At 44.9% G+C, this 16,977-nt stretch overlaps 2 protein-coding genes across 13 annotated transcripts in view; one reads left to right on the top strand and one right to left on the bottom strand.

Annotated features, from left to right (window-relative positions):
• The window catches only part of CARMIL1 (capping protein regulator and myosin 1 linker 1), a 323,524-nt gene extending 308,367 nt beyond the window's left edge, over nucleotides 1–15,157 (bottom strand). For 3 of the 5 annotated variants that reach the window (XM_082413015.1, XM_082413016.1, XM_082413017.1), the window contains exons 1-2: nucleotides 14,601–15,156; nucleotides 10,391–10,488 (exon numbers count right to left, since the gene is read on the bottom strand). In XM_082413015.1, coding sequence (XP_082269141.1) covers nucleotides 10,391–10,488; nucleotides 14,601–14,640 — 138 coding nt within the window. In that variant the 5' untranslated portion in view covers nucleotides 14,641–15,156. Of the gene's footprint in view, nucleotides 1–10,390; nucleotides 10,489–14,600 lie in introns of all 5 variants that reach the window. The other 2 variants (XM_082413018.1, XM_082413020.1) reach the window with 2 other exon arrangements.
• LOC309637823 (cytidine monophosphate-N-acetylneuraminic acid hydroxylase) overlaps nucleotides 1–16,977 on the top strand; it is a 285,683-nt gene that overhangs the window by 105,847 nt on the left and 162,859 nt on the right. The gene's annotated exons all lie outside the window — the stretch shown is intronic.

The raw sequence follows: 16,977 nt of genomic DNA, 5'->3' as shown, positions 1-16,977 counted from the left end.
AGAACTACTCTGCAGGTGCAGGTGGCATGGGGAAGGACCATGCCACTTAAGAGATGGATGTTAGCTACACAGGTGAAGTCAATTGCCTTCAGAACTGCCTGAGAGAAAAAGCAATGTCTCCTTTCCTTATGATACTAAAATATCTTCTAAGACACCAGAGGAGCTGTACATGCATCTTGGTTTAGGGTTCTTCTTAGCTACGTTTCATCCAATGAAAGCACCATGGGCCTTATCAGTTGCACATCTGCTCAACTACCATTCATCAGAGCCTCAAAGACCCAAGGTAAGAAAGTCTTGAGACCAGAGCAAAGACCAAAGATCTAAATTGTATAATGCAGTCTCACATTGAGCTGGAGTTCAGCCAAGAAAAAGCTGTGGCTGATTCAGCAGAAGCCAGGGCCAAGCAAGACCTGGGACTCCAGAACCCACCGGCAAACACCAGAGCCACAGGACTCCTTGCCTGCAAACGTACTCCAATAGAAGACAATGACGCATCCACCCAGGCAGACTTAAAAGGGCCCTAAACTGCAAGGAAAAAGCTTGCCTCGGGAGCTAGGGTCCAAGGAGTCCTTGCCTAAGAAATATAAGGACCTGAAAAAAGAGAACCAGCCATTCTGCTAAGCAGACCTTTCTAAAGACAAAAAAATTAATGAGGTGGGGGAATTATTCTCTATTGAGACTTCCTGAATAACAATCAGGTGAAAAATACATCCTTTAAAAAGTCTGTCAGGCAGCAATTCCACTGCCAGGAATTTATCCAAGAAAAATAAAAGTGAGGATGTGTCACTTATAAGGCAAAATACTGGAAGCAACCTAACTATCTCATTATAAGTGTTAGATGAATTATGGTATACCTCTCAAGTGGGCTAATAGTGCCAGGCAGAAATTCAAAACATTTTATATACATATATAATATATGTGTATTATATATAATATATATTATGTATATATAATAGATATATAATTGTCATGGAAAGCTTTGACCTCAAAAAGTGAAATTTAAAAGTAGGTTACAGGGCTTCCCTGGTGGCGCAGTGGTTGAGAGTCTGCCTGCCAATGCAGGGGACACGGGTTCGAGCCCTGGTCTGGGAAGATCCCACATGCCGTGGAGCAACTGGGCCCGTGAGCCGCAACTACTGAGCCTGCGTGTCTGGAGCCTGTGCTCCGCAACGGGAGAGGCCGCGATAGTGAGAGGCCCGCGCACCACAATGAGGAGTGGCCCCCGCTTGCCACAACTAGAGAAAGCCCTCGCACAGAAACGAAGACCTAACACAGCCATAAATAAATAAAAATAAATTAAAAAAAAAAAAAAAGTAGGTTACAAAATACGATTCAGGATTCCATTTTAAAAACAGATCATAGGGGCTTCCCTGGTGGCGCAGTGGTTAAGAATCTGCCTGCCAATGCAGGGGACACGGGTTCGAGCCCTGGTCTGGGAAGATCCCACATGCAGCGGAGCAACTAAGCCCGTGAGCCACAACTACTGAGCCTGCGCGTCTGGAGCCTGTGCTCCGCAACGGGAGAGGCCGCCACAGTGAGAGGCCCGCACACCGCGATGAAGAGTGGCCCCTGCTCGCCACAGCTGGAGAAAGCCCTCGCACAGAAAGGAAGACCCAACACAGCCAAAATTAATTAATTAATTAATTAATTTAAAAAAAACAGATCATATGGTTTATGTATATTAACATAGAAAAATTTTTTCCAATGATTACATCCAAATTGATAGGACTAGGTGATGCTTCAGTTTTGCTATCTTATATTTTATAGCTTTTTAGTAATGCAAATAGCATAGATACTTTCAAAATTTTAAAAACAACAAGAAGAAAACTTTTACTTGGCCAAAGCAATGTGCAGCTGGTACTCTTCACTTGGCCGACTGCACCCACACCAATGTTTCCTACAGAGTCTGGAGAACAGATTCTGTGATGCCACACACTGCATTCCCCCCTTCAAGAGGCACAATCCACAAAAGCCCATTAAAGACTCTGAGGAAGTCTGTTTAATTCAGTTTTAACAGTGTTTGCCAAACATTTGTGATCCCAAAACACCTACAGCTTAAAAGGCTCACTGGTAAAGTAGGATGAGTCCAAAGCAAGGCGATCAGAACAGTGGAAAGTCTGAAAGCAACGTCCTCCAAGGATTAAGATTTGTAGGAAGTGAGCATATTTCGCCTGAGGACTAAAAGACCAAGGAAAAACATAACTGTCTTCAAATACCTGACCCGCACTCAAGTAGGAGGGAGCAAAATTGTCCAATGATGTTCCAGCAGACTACGTTACAGTGAATTCAGAGAAGTTACTGAGAAGCAGGTTCCAGCCTGAACTAAGAAAGGGCTTTCTGGGATTCTTGCTTTTCCCACCACCAGAAACACTGAAGCAGAAAGTGGATACTCAGCTATCAGGGATGCTACAGAAGCAACTTCTCATAGGCTAGGGTGCATGGTTAGATGGCTACCAAGAGTCCTCCAGCCTCAAGATCTTCCGGGCAGCAATCAAGAGGGGCCAGGTCTGAAGAAACTTCCCCAGAGTCAGCTTAAGCCAATCTGTCCACACCAGATCCTGTCTGGAGGACACGCCTACTCATCCCAGTCGATGCCCGTAAATGTCTCCTGAGACCCCAAAGCCCAGGGATCAGTAGGAATGGACACACCTGCCTCCTTAGTGGGAACTCAGCACGTTCATCTCAAACCTTTGCCACAGGCTGGAGATGCTCTAAGCACAGTTCAGGGCATTTGTACAGCCCTGCTTCTACTTCTAAGAGGACTTGCTGTGCACCCAGCGTGTCTAGAGAGACAAAGATACCTGCTGGCCAAGGTTCATCAAGAGATAATGTTTTCAAAAAAGAAAAATTATCTCCCAAACAACCAAGATGAAGGAAAGGACCCAATGGGTAAAAGTGAACAGACTTTTATGTAAACACACACACACACACACACACCCCACCCCAAGCATCCTTCTTTCCTCCCTTTATTTTACCCCTCTTTTCTCAAAGAGTTGGAGAAAGAGAGAGAGAGGGAGAGAGAGAGGGAGAGAGAAAGTGTAATAGGGCACAGGAAGATTTAGACAACAATAGGCCCCATATATACCAATCCAAATCTTTGTATTCTGTTCAAAGACAACAAGCTTTTTAGAAAGGGGAAGAGTTCTATCCATCAGATTTTAGTTGCATTTTCAATATACTTTAACAATAGATATTAACAGCGTTTCTAATGAAATGAAACATAAACGTGTTACCGTAACCTTTCACTAAAGCCTTTCTGTTTTGTTTTCTCTGTACCTATTTTACAACTATGGAAAATGAGTTCTTCCAATTCATGGCATATTCTAGTTAGATTTCCCGGCTCCTCCTTGTCCACAATGGCCCCTTCACAAGACTGGAACACTCCCTCTCCTCCCCCAGGGTGTACCTAAATGCCCCTTCCCAGGGTGCCTAAATCCCAGAGGCTGGAAAAGAGTATCTTTTTAAGAACCATGAAAAGTTATACCAAGGCTGGTGTATGTTCGACAGCTTCTTGCCCAAGGTCATTTGACTCACCTAACCCAACTACAAAAGAAACTGGGGCAGATGCAGATGAGAAAGTAGAATGTAAATGCAGCTCAGGTAACAAGTTCAAGTTGGCCAGAACTGTCTCCTGGAAACATGTGCCCAGAGCCATAGCCTGCCTCCAACCCCTACCCAGAGATCAGCGGGGGCTGACTCCAGGTCTGAGTTGGGGTAAATTCTGAAGCACTCAAATGCGGATTATTTTATTTTGAGTTTCCCAGAACTTTTGCAGGACCCTTGGCAACAATGTGTGCTCTCTGATACCTACTCCTGAAGATTGTTTCAATGTTGTTGCTGTTTCCTAAAGCTCAATTTTCTAGTCAGGTAACTTCACCCAGGTGCTTTGAAAATTACCTATGCACTGAATTGTAAGTGATCCTTAAAAGTTGAAGCTCCTAAAGTTCCACAAAGAGAACTGTTCAAATTACCCAACAACTGGTACAAGAGCCTCCTGCAGAGGGAAGTAAACCTGGAGGCCTAGAACAAGATTTTCCAATAGCATTCTTCAGAAGCCGCTGCAATCTACAAACATCTGATGTGAATTTCATTCTTACTTCTATTTTAACTGCTGGGATAAAACACAAACACATGATTTGCTGTTACACCGAATTTAACTTATTGGAGATCAACAATGAGGTAAGCTTAGCTGTCAGGATACCCCACTTTTATGCAGAACTCAGGATAAAGTGTCTCCTGACATCTCTATTTCCTTGGAAAGCATCCTGAGATTGCAAAAGTAGCTATTTTAAAAACTGTGAAATTTGTACTACTTAAAGGGTAAACAGGGAGTCTTTCTATACTAAGGAGCCAAAACAAAATCCAATCTCCCCTCTATTTCTAAGTTATGTTCATCAAAACAGCCTCAAACCAATCACTGATTGGGTTTATACTAGTATTTTGGATTTTAACTATAAACTTGCAAAACACACTTACACTCCTAAAATAGCACTATTTTATTGGTCCCATGGAAAATTATGTGTTTTTAAAGGGTACAACTGATTTAAAAAAACAAAAAAAAAAGTCTGGAAACCATCGGCTAAGGTTGATGTCACCTGAAAGTAGCTGCAAAACGTAATTTCCAGAGTGAATATTTGTCTGAGAAGTGACTATGCCATGGGTCGTGCTGCTGAATCAAGTTAGGTATTAGAGACAGGGGAATTAGGAAAATATTAAACAGACTAGCCACAAAAAATGAGCATGGCCTCGTGTAAAAGAACCATGCTTTCCGTATCAGAGACTGAGGTTTAAACTAATTCCTGATTATGTGGGCCAGATGCTTACAAAACTTTTAGGTGAGAGATATTCCCTTTTTAATGCATTTTTAAAAAATAAACAGGTAGGAGTAGAGTTTACATTTTAATGAAAGACAGCACTGCCACCAAAATATTTTAAGGCTACATGTTACCCCAAATAACGTCCTTTTACTTTTCCTCGTCTTAAAGTTAACTTAGTTATTCCAATCAAGCCAAATCCAGATGCTCCAAAGTTATAAATAAATAGCCAAACAAGAGAAAATACATTAAAGAGATTCAAGTTAACTTTTCAAAAGAAAATAAATGAACGACGGATGAAGTGTTTTCAAGGGAACAGGTGAACAAACTGACATGGTTACATTTCCATGCCATTCCTCGACATGCTCAGTCTAATAAGAAAGGGAGTCCTGCTTCTGCCCCATTTTAAGAGGGATGTGGAAGAACAAGGGGTTGGCAAAGATGATCAAACCCAAATTCCAAAGTGAAACAGGAAAAACAAAGCTGAGACCAGGAACAGATCTTCCACACACTTCAGAGGCACCATTCTGGAGCGAGACACACATTCCTCTCCCGCAGACGACCAACAGCAGGAGCGTGGGTGGGGGACCTTGCTTTCCCCCGACAACATTTTTCTTTCAACCATTAGTCCTCAAAAAAAAAAAAAAGGCCAGGCAATACCAAACTGCCTGGATCACACATGCATTGCTGGTAGGACTACACAATGACTCGGCCATTCTGGAAAACGGAAAACGACGGCTTCTAAAAAAAAAAAAAGGCAATTCCTATACAAACCCACAATTATACTCTTCGGCATTTCAAAGGGAGAAATGGAGACTTATTTTCACACCAAAATCTATAAACAAACGTTTATATCGGTTTTATTCCTAAGAGCCCCAAACTGGAAACAACTTACAAGTCTGTCAGTGGGTGAACAGTGGGTGAACGAAGTGCGGTACATCCATACCATGGAATACGCCTCAGAAACAACAACTAAAAAGGAACAATGGATACACACAACTTGGATGAACGTCCAGGGAGTTATCAGAAGCGAAAAGAGCCAATCCCAAAAAGGCACACATACTGTGTGATTACACTATCCAACATTTTTGAGGCGACAGAATTATGGAAGTGGAGAACAGATCAGGGGCCACCAGCAGTCAGAGAAGTGGCGGGTGTGTGGGTGTGGCCCTGAAAGGCAATGTGAGGGATCTCTATGGTGGTGGAAATGTTCTGCATTTTCCGGTATCAGTGTCAACATCTTGACTGTGGTCATGTCCCACAATTTTGCAAGATAGAGGAGACTGGATATAGGGTACAGAGGATCTCTCTGCGTTACTTCTTATAACTGCAGGTAAACCTACAATTACCTAAAAACCCAAAGTTTAATGGGAAAAAAATGTGTAAATTAAATTACACTTCAAAAAGTCCAGGTACTACAAAACTTGGGTAGAGATTCAAGTAGCAAATGGGAGGAAGGACTAAGAGTCCAGGGAACACAGAATCTCTTCCCGATGACATCACCTAAAGACAACAGAGAAAGGTAGTACAGCAAAAGACGACATGGTGCCAGTGCGTGGCTTGCGGCAGACCTGCCCACCACTTAGATAAAAAGTACAGGCCAGGGACTTCCCTGGTGGTCCAGTGGTTAAGACTCCGTGCTCCCACTGCAGGGGGCACGGGTTCGATCCCTGGTTGGGGAAACTAAGATCCCACATGCCGAACAGCACGGCCAAAAAACAAAAATCCCAAAAACGTACAGGCCAAAGAACTGTCCGCCAGGAGGACACTCCAAGTGACAGAGAGCCTGTTCTAGTCTGTTCCATGTTCCCTTTAACTGTTCCCAAAGGCACCAGCTTGGACCTGTTCCATCCCAGTTTCCCAAACTATGGCCAGTAGGGTCTCTGGCCATATAAGTTTGAGAAAGACAGTATACTTGCGCTCATTCTGAGAAATCTACTACGCACAAAGGTGTACCAAAGGCTCTGAATCAAAGCCATGCAGTAAAGACGCTGGTTTATCTTTGTTTACCACTTGACTGTCAAACTTGTTTGACCATAGAACACTCTTCCCCCGAACATCGATTTCTGATTTCACTGGACCAGCGCATACCTTAGGAATTTGGGATCTCGTCAGTTGCACTCCAGCCAGCTTAAAAGGTACCATAAACTATGAATAAATATTGGCCTTATAGTGAACTAAGCTCAATCCCTCAATAAAGGCAGTGAATACTTGGGCATGGAAAGAATAGGCATTTTCTGTGCCACTGAAAAAACAGGATGCACAACCCTTTGGTTCCTTCCGCTTTATCATTTGTTGGGTCTTCATCATGTGCTAGGCATTGTGCTAAGCACTGTTAAGATACATCCCAGTTAAGCTACAAAGAAACCATACACAAACAGGAGGTCTGTTTCATTAGAGAAAGGAATTGAGGCTGAACAATGTTATAAAGTGGCTAGGCTGCAGTGTGAACTAGGCATGACTCAAGGTCCAAGGCCTTAACCGCTGAGTCCTACTGCCTCCCTAAAAGAGGGGAGGATAAAGTTCATGTGATGGTCATTAGAAACAGGTGGTGGGAAGAGACCTGTTTAACCAGTCCCAACTTTCACCTGATCCCAATTGCAAGAAAAAGAATCAGCTTTACACCCAGCCATTCTCCACCCCGTATCCCTTGCTCCAGCTGTACTTAGTATCTGCCTCTAACATGCTAAGCTCTCTCTGGCTTCCAGGCATATTCTGTTTCCTTTGTCTATAACATGCCTCTGCTCTCTTCCCTTAGTAACTCTTATTCATCCATTGGGTGTCAGTTTACCTTTGCCTTCCTTCTGGAAGTCTTCCCTGACCTTCAGGCCTGAGTCAGGGGTTCCTCCCATGTGCCCCCAATCATCTTGCTTATAGCACATCTCAAAGCACTGCCTGTAGAGATGTTTACCTCCCAACTCGACTCTGAGCTCTGGATCCCATGAAGTCAGAATCTATGTCCATCTTGTACATCTGGCACATGGGAGAGGCTCAACAAGTGTGGAACCAAGCAATGTATAATGTTATCAATCAATCAGTCAAATCCACACAAGGGAGCACTAATCCTTCTAAAGTCCAAATCTTCCTGAAAGTTTGCAACCACTGAACAACAAGCCAAAGGATATTTTCTTTCTATGTTGAGCATAATGGGGAAGTGGATAGGCTCTGAGTGAGACAGATCTGGGTTCAACTCCCAGCTCTGTCATTCATTAGCTGGATGACCTGAAACAAGTTCCTTTAGCCTCTCCAAATCTCAGTTTCCGCAAATACAGATGTAAATAGTGCCTACCTCAGAGGGCTGCTGCTGGAGCGAATACGGCAATGCATAATCAAGTGTCCAACAGAGCCTGCTGAATAAACATTAGCTCTTATGACCATGAGAAGGAAGATGAACCCTCTACAAAAGATAAGCTAGAAATAGCATAAAGTCTCAGTGTGAAAAGAAGGAACCAAGTCCTATATAACACACTCCCAGCTTTATAAGGAAGGACACTAAGAGCGGGGGGGGGGGGGGGGGGGGCCACTGGGGGAAAAGGAACAAGAAATAAAAATCAGAACAGAAATACTGATTTAAGCCAATTCAGGTATACCCTATTTTACTGAACTGACAGCCAAAAGAAAGTCAGAAATGCAAATTATAAGGAGATTCCCAATGTTTTAATTTAAGTAACTGAATTTCTCTGAATTCAGAAACTCCAAAATCAACAACTTAAACAAGGTTAATTCATAGACCATCCTGCTCAAACCTGAAGCTTGTCAAAGCTTGAATATTTTTATTAACAATTCCTGCCCCTGCAAGTAAGGAACAGGCAAGACAAGTTTACCCAAGCCACTAGAAACTGCTTAGATTCCAGATTTGGGGAGATAAATGCTTAAATTCAAATACATTTGTAATTTGGTTACAACCTTAATCAACTCCAGCTGATGTTAAGAGCCCCCCCCCCACAACATCTTAACAGTAAGTACCAATCATAACTATTCTTTAATGGTGCTAACTTTATTACACTGGACATGTAAATTTGTCTTTGCACTTTTAACTTTGCAAATTTTACTCATGGCCTGGGTTTATGAATAATACTCTGATGAATACTGTCCGTACCAAATAACACCACATACCATGTTAGACTGTTGCAGGAAACCTACTTGATATTTAAATTGTATAAAGGTGAATCCATCTTGTGAAGATTTACTGTAAATGTATAAAACAACAAATGGCAGAAACAAAATTTCTTCTCTCTGCACTACCACTGCCGAAATATACCTCTACCCTATGGCTGAACAACAATAAGTAAAACATACTTTAAGGAAACTTACTCTTTATTAAAACTAAATAAAGCAGAATAATGACACCAATCATTTCTGCTATTGATAACCTTAATGGTGCAGTCTGTGTGAACACATTTCATTGCAGGGCAAAAGTCACTCAATCAAGTTTTTCCACTTCAATTTCTCTGCCATCCTGATTTGTACACAGAGAAATAGAAGTCATCCATCAATAGCACAATCCTTCCATCCACAAGGGAAGGCAGTCAGATATTTCAAAAGATTCTCAAGACAGATGGTATCAGAAAGATACTTCAAATTCTGTGGCAACTTCAACTGAAGAAACAGAATATTAAAAATATTCTTTTAATGACATATGCTTGGGACTTATTTTAAAATACTCCAGAAGTGTGAGGTGGGGGGAAACGGTGATGAGGTAAAACAATATTGTCGAAATGCTGAAAACTGTTGAAGCTGGATGAAAGGTATACAACAAAGTTCAATATACTGTTCTCTACTTTTGCATATGTTTAAAATTTTCTAATGATAAAAAGATAAACAAAAAGATGAAACCGAATAGTCTCTCCAACAAAAACACAAACAAGGTGTATTTACCTAAGCTTAAATTAAGGTTTGCCACAGTTTCAACACAGAAACCACTAAAACACCACAAAAGGCTTTTCACCTCTCTAAAGGTACAGCTCAGGCACTGACAACTCCCTAGCAATCCTGTGCTCAACAAGGGCCAATCCCTCAGCCCCCCAGCAACTCTTCTCACAAGCTAGAGGGAGGAGCTGGCATTTCCCTCCCAAACACCAAAAACCAATTTAAAAAGACAAATGTTTTCTTCGCCTTCTCAGACCATCACCCCGAGATGGCTGCGGATATAACATTTGAGAAAATTTAATAATTAAACTGACATAGGAGGAGTTTAAAAAATTCATCTCAAGTCCTCACAAATAAAATCAGATCATCAGCCACAACAAAGATAATAAGCAAGCTCCCTTTAACATCCAACTTTGAATAACTTGAAAACGGTCTCTAGGAGATGACCTAGATGCGGGTGACTTCTTACAACATTAAGAAAGACAATTTTTGAAAACTTCAGTCTCTAAAATTTAAATTAACCCTACTTTTAACTTTTAGTGGACAAATATTCCAACTAACCTAGGACAAAATGGGCATCAGAACTTTCGAACAAAATATAAAACACAGAACCAGTGCTGCATGAAAATTAGGCAATCAAAACAATAGAGGGGAAAACATTTTTACTTCCGAACTTTTTTTTTTTGAAGAAAAACATTAATACTTACCAGCACTTTGTTTTCAACTTTGTCTCCCTTCACTTCCAACTTTACTTTCTTCTTCAATGCAATCTTTATCTTTCTGCCAATAACATCCTTTATGCTTTCTGAAAGAAAGGAATAATTTTGTTATATTCTTTTATTAATAAGAGAAGAGCATTGGGGAGGACAGCATCTGAAGGAGCATTTTTGGTTGTTTTTTTTTTACTGTTGTCTTTTGTTTGTTTGTTGTTGTTGCTTGTTTTAACAAGCCTGATAGTTATTGGTTAACAAGTATTTGATGAACGCCTACTTTGTGCCTTGGACCGTGTGCTCAGATGCTGAGGCAAATATAAAAGCATATGATATAATACCAGTCCATGAAAGGCATGATATAATCTTACTGGGCAAAGAGGATAAGCACACACAAAGAAAAAAAGAGAAGCAAGGTCAGGCAGTAGCATAGAGCACTATATTGCAGGCAGGCAGACCATAAGCACAACAGGAATTCATAAAATCCCTTGGCTGCTTACCTCTGGCCCCCAGCAGACTCTGTATTCATGACCGTGCCATATACATATTATCATTTTCTAGGAGTGCCTTGACATGAAGGCTGGGAAATATGGCAAAGAACCAGAACCGGCCCAAACAATCTAGTCAGGGTGCTCCTGGCCATCTGTCCTTTCAAAATCTTAGTACCACCACATCCCCAAAGAGTGGTCAAAGGCGGAACTGAGAGAGAAGGGGAGACTTGAAAAGTTGGATGGTGGTGGGAAGGCCCTTCTGGGACTCCCGTGAGGACCCCATACTGAACAGGTCCCAAATCAAAGTCACTATTTTCCCTGCTCCTCCTCTGGCCCTTAATGAAGCTAGAAATCTTGTTTATCTCCAACTCCATTCTCTCAGGGAGCCACTCACCTACTCTCCTAGGACCACCTCCTAAACAGCTCCTGACCCGTGGGCTTGATCCTGCATTCAGGGCCTCAGAATCTCTCACCTGAGACTAAGCCTACCACCTCCAACCTATCAGCCCCCTGTACCACACCTCCCCCAGAACTAAAGCAACCCTTCCAAAGCCACAGATCTGATCATGTCCCTCTTGCTCTAAGAGTCACAGTCATGTTTGGATGAACCCAAACCTTGCAGCAGGCCACTCAAGGCCTTTCACACTTTTCCAGCTTAACTTCTCAGCACACCCAATTATCTCTATCCTCTCCATCCTTTACACCCCTGGGATCCTGTATGTATTATTTTCTTTCCTGCGCTGCACTTTCCTTATTCTCCTGCTGGTTAGATTCTACCTTCCTTCAAAACATAGCAAACTCCTTTATACCCCCACCACTCTGAATTGTGTATTATAATCATTTTGGTTTATTCATATATTCAACAAATATACCTAGTGTGCCAACTACTCTACTAGATGCCGGGCTAGAGATGACCCCTGCCTTCCACAAGTGCTTACCATCTAGTGGATGATCGTAAGCCACTAGATGGATTGATGTCACAAGATGAATCTGCACTCACTACCATGAGATCATGGACAAGAAGATACATGAAGGTTTCAGGGAGGAGGGGACCCTTGAGCTGAAGCTTGAAGGAGTAGGAAATAGACCACTGGTTTCCAAAGTACAGTGTACAGTACAATCCATTGGGGTGCAGGAAGAAAACAGAATTTCTACTTTATTTGCAACGTGTTTCAGTTTATGTTTTAGATTGCACACAGTAAATGAAGTATGCATGCAGCTTAACAATATATGCTTATTAAGGGGTGATCAAAATATTCTTACTGGAAACCCACCACAAAGAGTTTAGAGCCACTCAGATAAGAAGAGTGAAGGAGGGGAGGATAGGGCAGTGCCAGCAAAGAGAAGGGCATGGGAACAAGAGAAAGTACAGTTTGCCCAGGGAACAGCAATGAGGTGGAATGTTGGCGGGGGCGGGGGATAGGTCGGGGAGCTCATTACACGGGGAGTTCTCTAGGCAGCTCCTATCTTATCAGAACTCAAAACGGGTAGAGGCTACTCGTCCCTCCCCTAAAAAGAACTGTGGGAAATGAGCATCTGAAAGTGATTTAAGAATATATACACAAAGAAAAAGATGGGAAAGTTATATACCCATAGGTCAAAAGTAGCTATCTTGGAGTGGTAACATGGGTGACATATATTCTCATTCTTCTCTGCATTTAATTTTTTTAAATAAAAAGCCTGTATTACTTTAATAATCAGAAAGACACACAACACATTTTTTAAATGCCTTGGGGGATTAGCTTCAGGGACTATACTGAGGTTTTCACATGGTTGCCATTTTGAATTGATGACAGCAGAACTCCTGCAAGCACTTGAAATTAGAGACTAAAGCAGATGCAGGAATTTCCCCTAGCCCAGGCCAATTAGACCATTTAAAGGCCCAGAAAAATCATATTGGGCCTATCACAAAAACACGTGTCCCTTGTTTGAAAGATATGTGAGATGGGCAGGACTCGATAAACACAAAAATTCCATTTCTAGATAAGGGTTAAATTCAACTTTTAAAATATACCAAAGGATTTATTTTGAGGACCGTCAATATAAACCAGGTACCTTATTTCCATCCTATCCTTCATCGCCCTTTTTCTTGGGTAATCACCTAAACTTTTCACCACCAGGCTCAAGGACAACTAATTAAAAACTCTGCCACCTTCTTTAGTTATCCTTATCCCCTGGCCAGCGAGGCAAACCCTCCCCTAAATTCTCTTTCTCAGGACCTCTGGAGGCATCTTCAGAGGTTCTGGGTGTTTGTTTCCTTCCCGGAAGGGTGTTGGAAAGATCTCAGCCTCCCAGAACTAGATGGACCACTCACTCCCAGTGGACTCTACAGGGTTGGGGAGAGAAGAGGCATGATTGGGGGGGAGGGTGGGGTAGACTTTATACCCTAAATTCGGTAGTTAGGTTTAATTCAACAGAAGCAGAAGCTTCCATCTTCCATACAAGCCTAGCAACAGCTTCTTCACATCTAGTTTCACCTGCTGAGTTAACAGTCACTAATGGAAGAGCACACACAAACTCCTCCAAAGTATTACTGCTAAAAGGTGAAACAGAGGGGCAAATTCCTCAGATGCAGATGAATGGGCGGTTAGAACTCGTCAGCACTGATTAAACATCATCTTTCTGAGCTGTAGGCTGTGTAGTGTGCCAAGAATGGGACAGTAGGAATATAGGTCACTGGGGCTCAAAACACACACGCACACAGAAACACATACCTTGTTACAATACAACATGCTACATACACACACACGCTTAAACGCTTGGTTTTCCGAACACTCTTCCCCCCAAACCTCATTTGAGCTCTGCCATTTTAACCCTCCACATAATTAAGTTAAACCTCAAGACAAAATATTCACCCCCCCCAAAAAAAAACCTCAAGGGACTCAAACAATGGGTCACCTCGCATAGGGTACCACATACGGGTTCCCTAAGAGATCCGGGATGGGGAGAATCGGTAGGTTAATCATTACTGAAATAAGGCTTTTATCATTAACCCTCAATTTCCTGGCCCGAGTTTGCGTCAGTCCTGTAACCCTTTCGCTCCCAGTTCGCTAGGCGAAGCCACGCCTTGCTAGGCTCAGTCATTATACCGGACTAGCAACCCCCCTCCCCCAAGTCTGTAAGTCACAGGGGCACCTCCCGCCGGTTATTTCCTGGGGACAGGGGGGTCCTGGCACGTGCCGGAGGCGACCCACTGTGCGCTCGCCAGCGCTCCCGGCGCTGGGCTTTCCCGGACTTCCCGAGTTGGGGACACTGGGCTGGGCGCTGTAAAGGATTCTCCTCGCTTCCAGAACTCCCCAGACCCTGGCAGACCGCCCCCTTCTTCCCCCAACCTGGACCCCCGGTCGCGGCGGAAGGAGGCGCCTGGGGTGGGGGTCCCAGCGGCGCAGCAGAGTGCGCTCCCGGGGCTCCCGATTCCTCCCCGCGCCGGCCCTCTCCGGACTCGGCTTTGCAAGCGTCAGATGGGAACAAACTTCCCGGCGCCCCCCAGCGACGCTGCCCGACACCACTCCGACCCCAGGGGCGCCGGGACTTCGCGGGACGCACGGGAGGGCAGAGGTGGGAAGGGAGGTGGAGGTGAGGGGGACGCAGAGGGGGAGGTGAGGGGGAGGTGAGGGGGAGGTGAGGGGGAGGTGAGGGGGAGGTGAGGGGGAGGTGAGGGGGAGGTGAGGGGGACGCAGAGGCAGAAGGAAAATCAACCACCGCGCGACTCTTACCTATCAACTCCCTAGGCACCTCGGAGCTCTCCTCGGTCATGGTGGCCTTCTAGGTGCGGGGGTGCTGCAGGTCCAACTCTGATTTACAGCTCCCCACCCTACCCTGAACCCCTCAATTTCTTAGAGGCAGATGCAGCTTGCAAATGGGAATAGGCAAGAAAGCGGGGGCGGAGATAGAATTTTGCCGCGCCCCCCGCCCCACCAAAAAAAAAAAAAAAAAAAGAGTTGCAAATCCGAGGTGGGTTTGCGGCTGCTGCTACATGACGCCTCCTTGCAGTTCCTGGCGGCGGAAGGGAGACCCGGCAAGATTGGGAGCGGGCGCGGGGCGGCTGCGGCTCGCGGCTTGCGGCTCCCGGCGCCGCTGCTCCGGCTGCTGGCAGCTCCCGCCCGGTTCCGGCGCCGCACCTACGACCCTAGGTGAAGGCGGAAGGCGTGGGGAGAGGCGGGGAGAGCGGCGCGGGGCGGGGGACTAGGGTTTCCTCGCGGTCCTGCCGGGCTTCATCGGGGCGGGGGCAGCTTCGGCGCTCCTCCTCCTCCTCCCTCTCCTCCTCCTGCTCTCCTCCTCACCTCGCGAGACCCAGCCTCCCGCGCCCAGGCTCACGTTCCCCGGCGTGGGGCGCACAGCCCGGCGGCACGCGGCGCGGGGCTGCGGCGGCGGCGGTGGCGGTCACGGTGCCCCTCCTCGCAGCCTCCCTCCCGAACCGCCGAAGCCCTGCGTCTGGAGAGGGGGCGAGAGAGCCCGGGAGCCATCTGCTGGCTGCTGGGGAGGACAGCCGGGTGGGCCTCGGCTGCCCGATTCCCCGTCCCCACCTCCCGGCGGGCCGAGGGCGCCAGGGGATGGGAGGCTGCAGGCTCGCGCAGATTCCGCAGACCCGTCTGCACGGAAACCGGGTCTTTCGGGGAGACCCTCTGCCCCCTTTCCTTTTTCAGCCCTCCCTGTGACTGCTGACGTTTCCTCAACGTTATTAATTTTCCATTTCTGGGGAGCAGGAGCTAGACGAAACCTGTAAACACTAACCATATGTTAAGAAAACACTTTTTTGTATGCTCAGCGGGCGCGCCGCCGCTGCTGTTTCCCATCTCAGACACTCGAAGTAGGAGAGCGCCCGGAAAATGCCTTTCACTCGCTGCGGAACCTCCTTTAACCCCAGGGCATATTCGGGCAGCTGAGCGTAATTCACAAAGGCCAGAATAAGCCCGCTGATAGGTCTGACGGACCTGGCCCAACTCCCTCCGACTTTCCCTGGGCTCCACCCCCAGAGAGACAACTTCTAGGCAACTTCTCGCTTCAACTGCTGCATCGGTGCCTGGCGGCTGGGAATGCCTGTCGAATCAGGTTCTGTTTCTAAAGGACGGAAGGAGGGGAGGGAGAAAAGGAAAGGGAATCCTACGCATTGATAGTCTAGTTTTAAACACTGCCGTCGACCTAGGATCCCCAAGAATCATCTTCAGCCTCTCCGCCAGGCATTACCGTTAAGGCATTTACCAATCTGGCCCCTTCCCACTCTTACAACCTGACTCTCCAAAACTATTTGCTATTTGCTTTTCCCTTCCTTTTAAGGTTATCTGATTCTTACCTATGTTTTCAATTCCAGCCCGATATGTACCTTCTTTGTGAAGATTTTCCAGGGTTTTTCAGATCACTGTGATCCCTCTATTCAAAACCGCTAGAATATATTGCCTGAAACACTATTTTCTATGCCCAGCCACACAATGCCTTGTTTCATTACTTGCGTATTTGTCTAGTTTTACTACTTAACTCTTGCTTTGTTCCCTGAGTTTGTGTTTATCTGCCCAACTAGACTGGGCGATTTAAAGGCGAGAGCTTATCTCAGACTTTTGAACCTCCTCAGCAGATTTGTGCAAAATAGGTGTTCCGTAAGCATTTGTTAACTTATTGGTTTTAGAGCTTTGGACCTCAGACTCCCTACTGTTTCTCAGATGTTGGCGATTTATTGAAGATAGACCTGTCCTTTACGCGTTAAATATCTTTTTATGCAATAAATGGAAATTAACATCTCAAAACCATCTTCCATTCAACTGTGTGTGTTAAAGAGGATTTTTCTGGCACTTACCAATGAAGTTTCAGAAATTGCCCTGAAGGTTCCACACCATGTGGTAACTCGTGAAAATAAAGACAAAACTTTTTTGCCCCCTTGGCCTGGGGTGGTCAGAAGAATAAAGAACAGGCTGTATGGCATGCCTGTAATTCAGTGCTCCTTGGTGCCTTTTAAAGGAAGCTGGGGTTTCAATGAAGAATCACGTTTTTTCACTGGAGCAGGATCCTGATTGACTCCTACACCTCTGAAGGCATGGATTCAAATGAATCTCCTATATTAATGCTCAAAAATGACTGATTTTGGAAATGAAAATCATT

The sequence above is a fragment of the Balaenoptera physalus genome, assembly GCF_965194825.1.
Source record: "Balaenoptera physalus genome assembly, chromosome: 11".
Lineage (NCBI taxonomy): Eukaryota > Metazoa > Chordata > Mammalia > Artiodactyla > Balaenopteridae > Balaenoptera > Balaenoptera physalus.
This window is presented reverse-complemented; position numbering and strand designations above follow the sequence as displayed.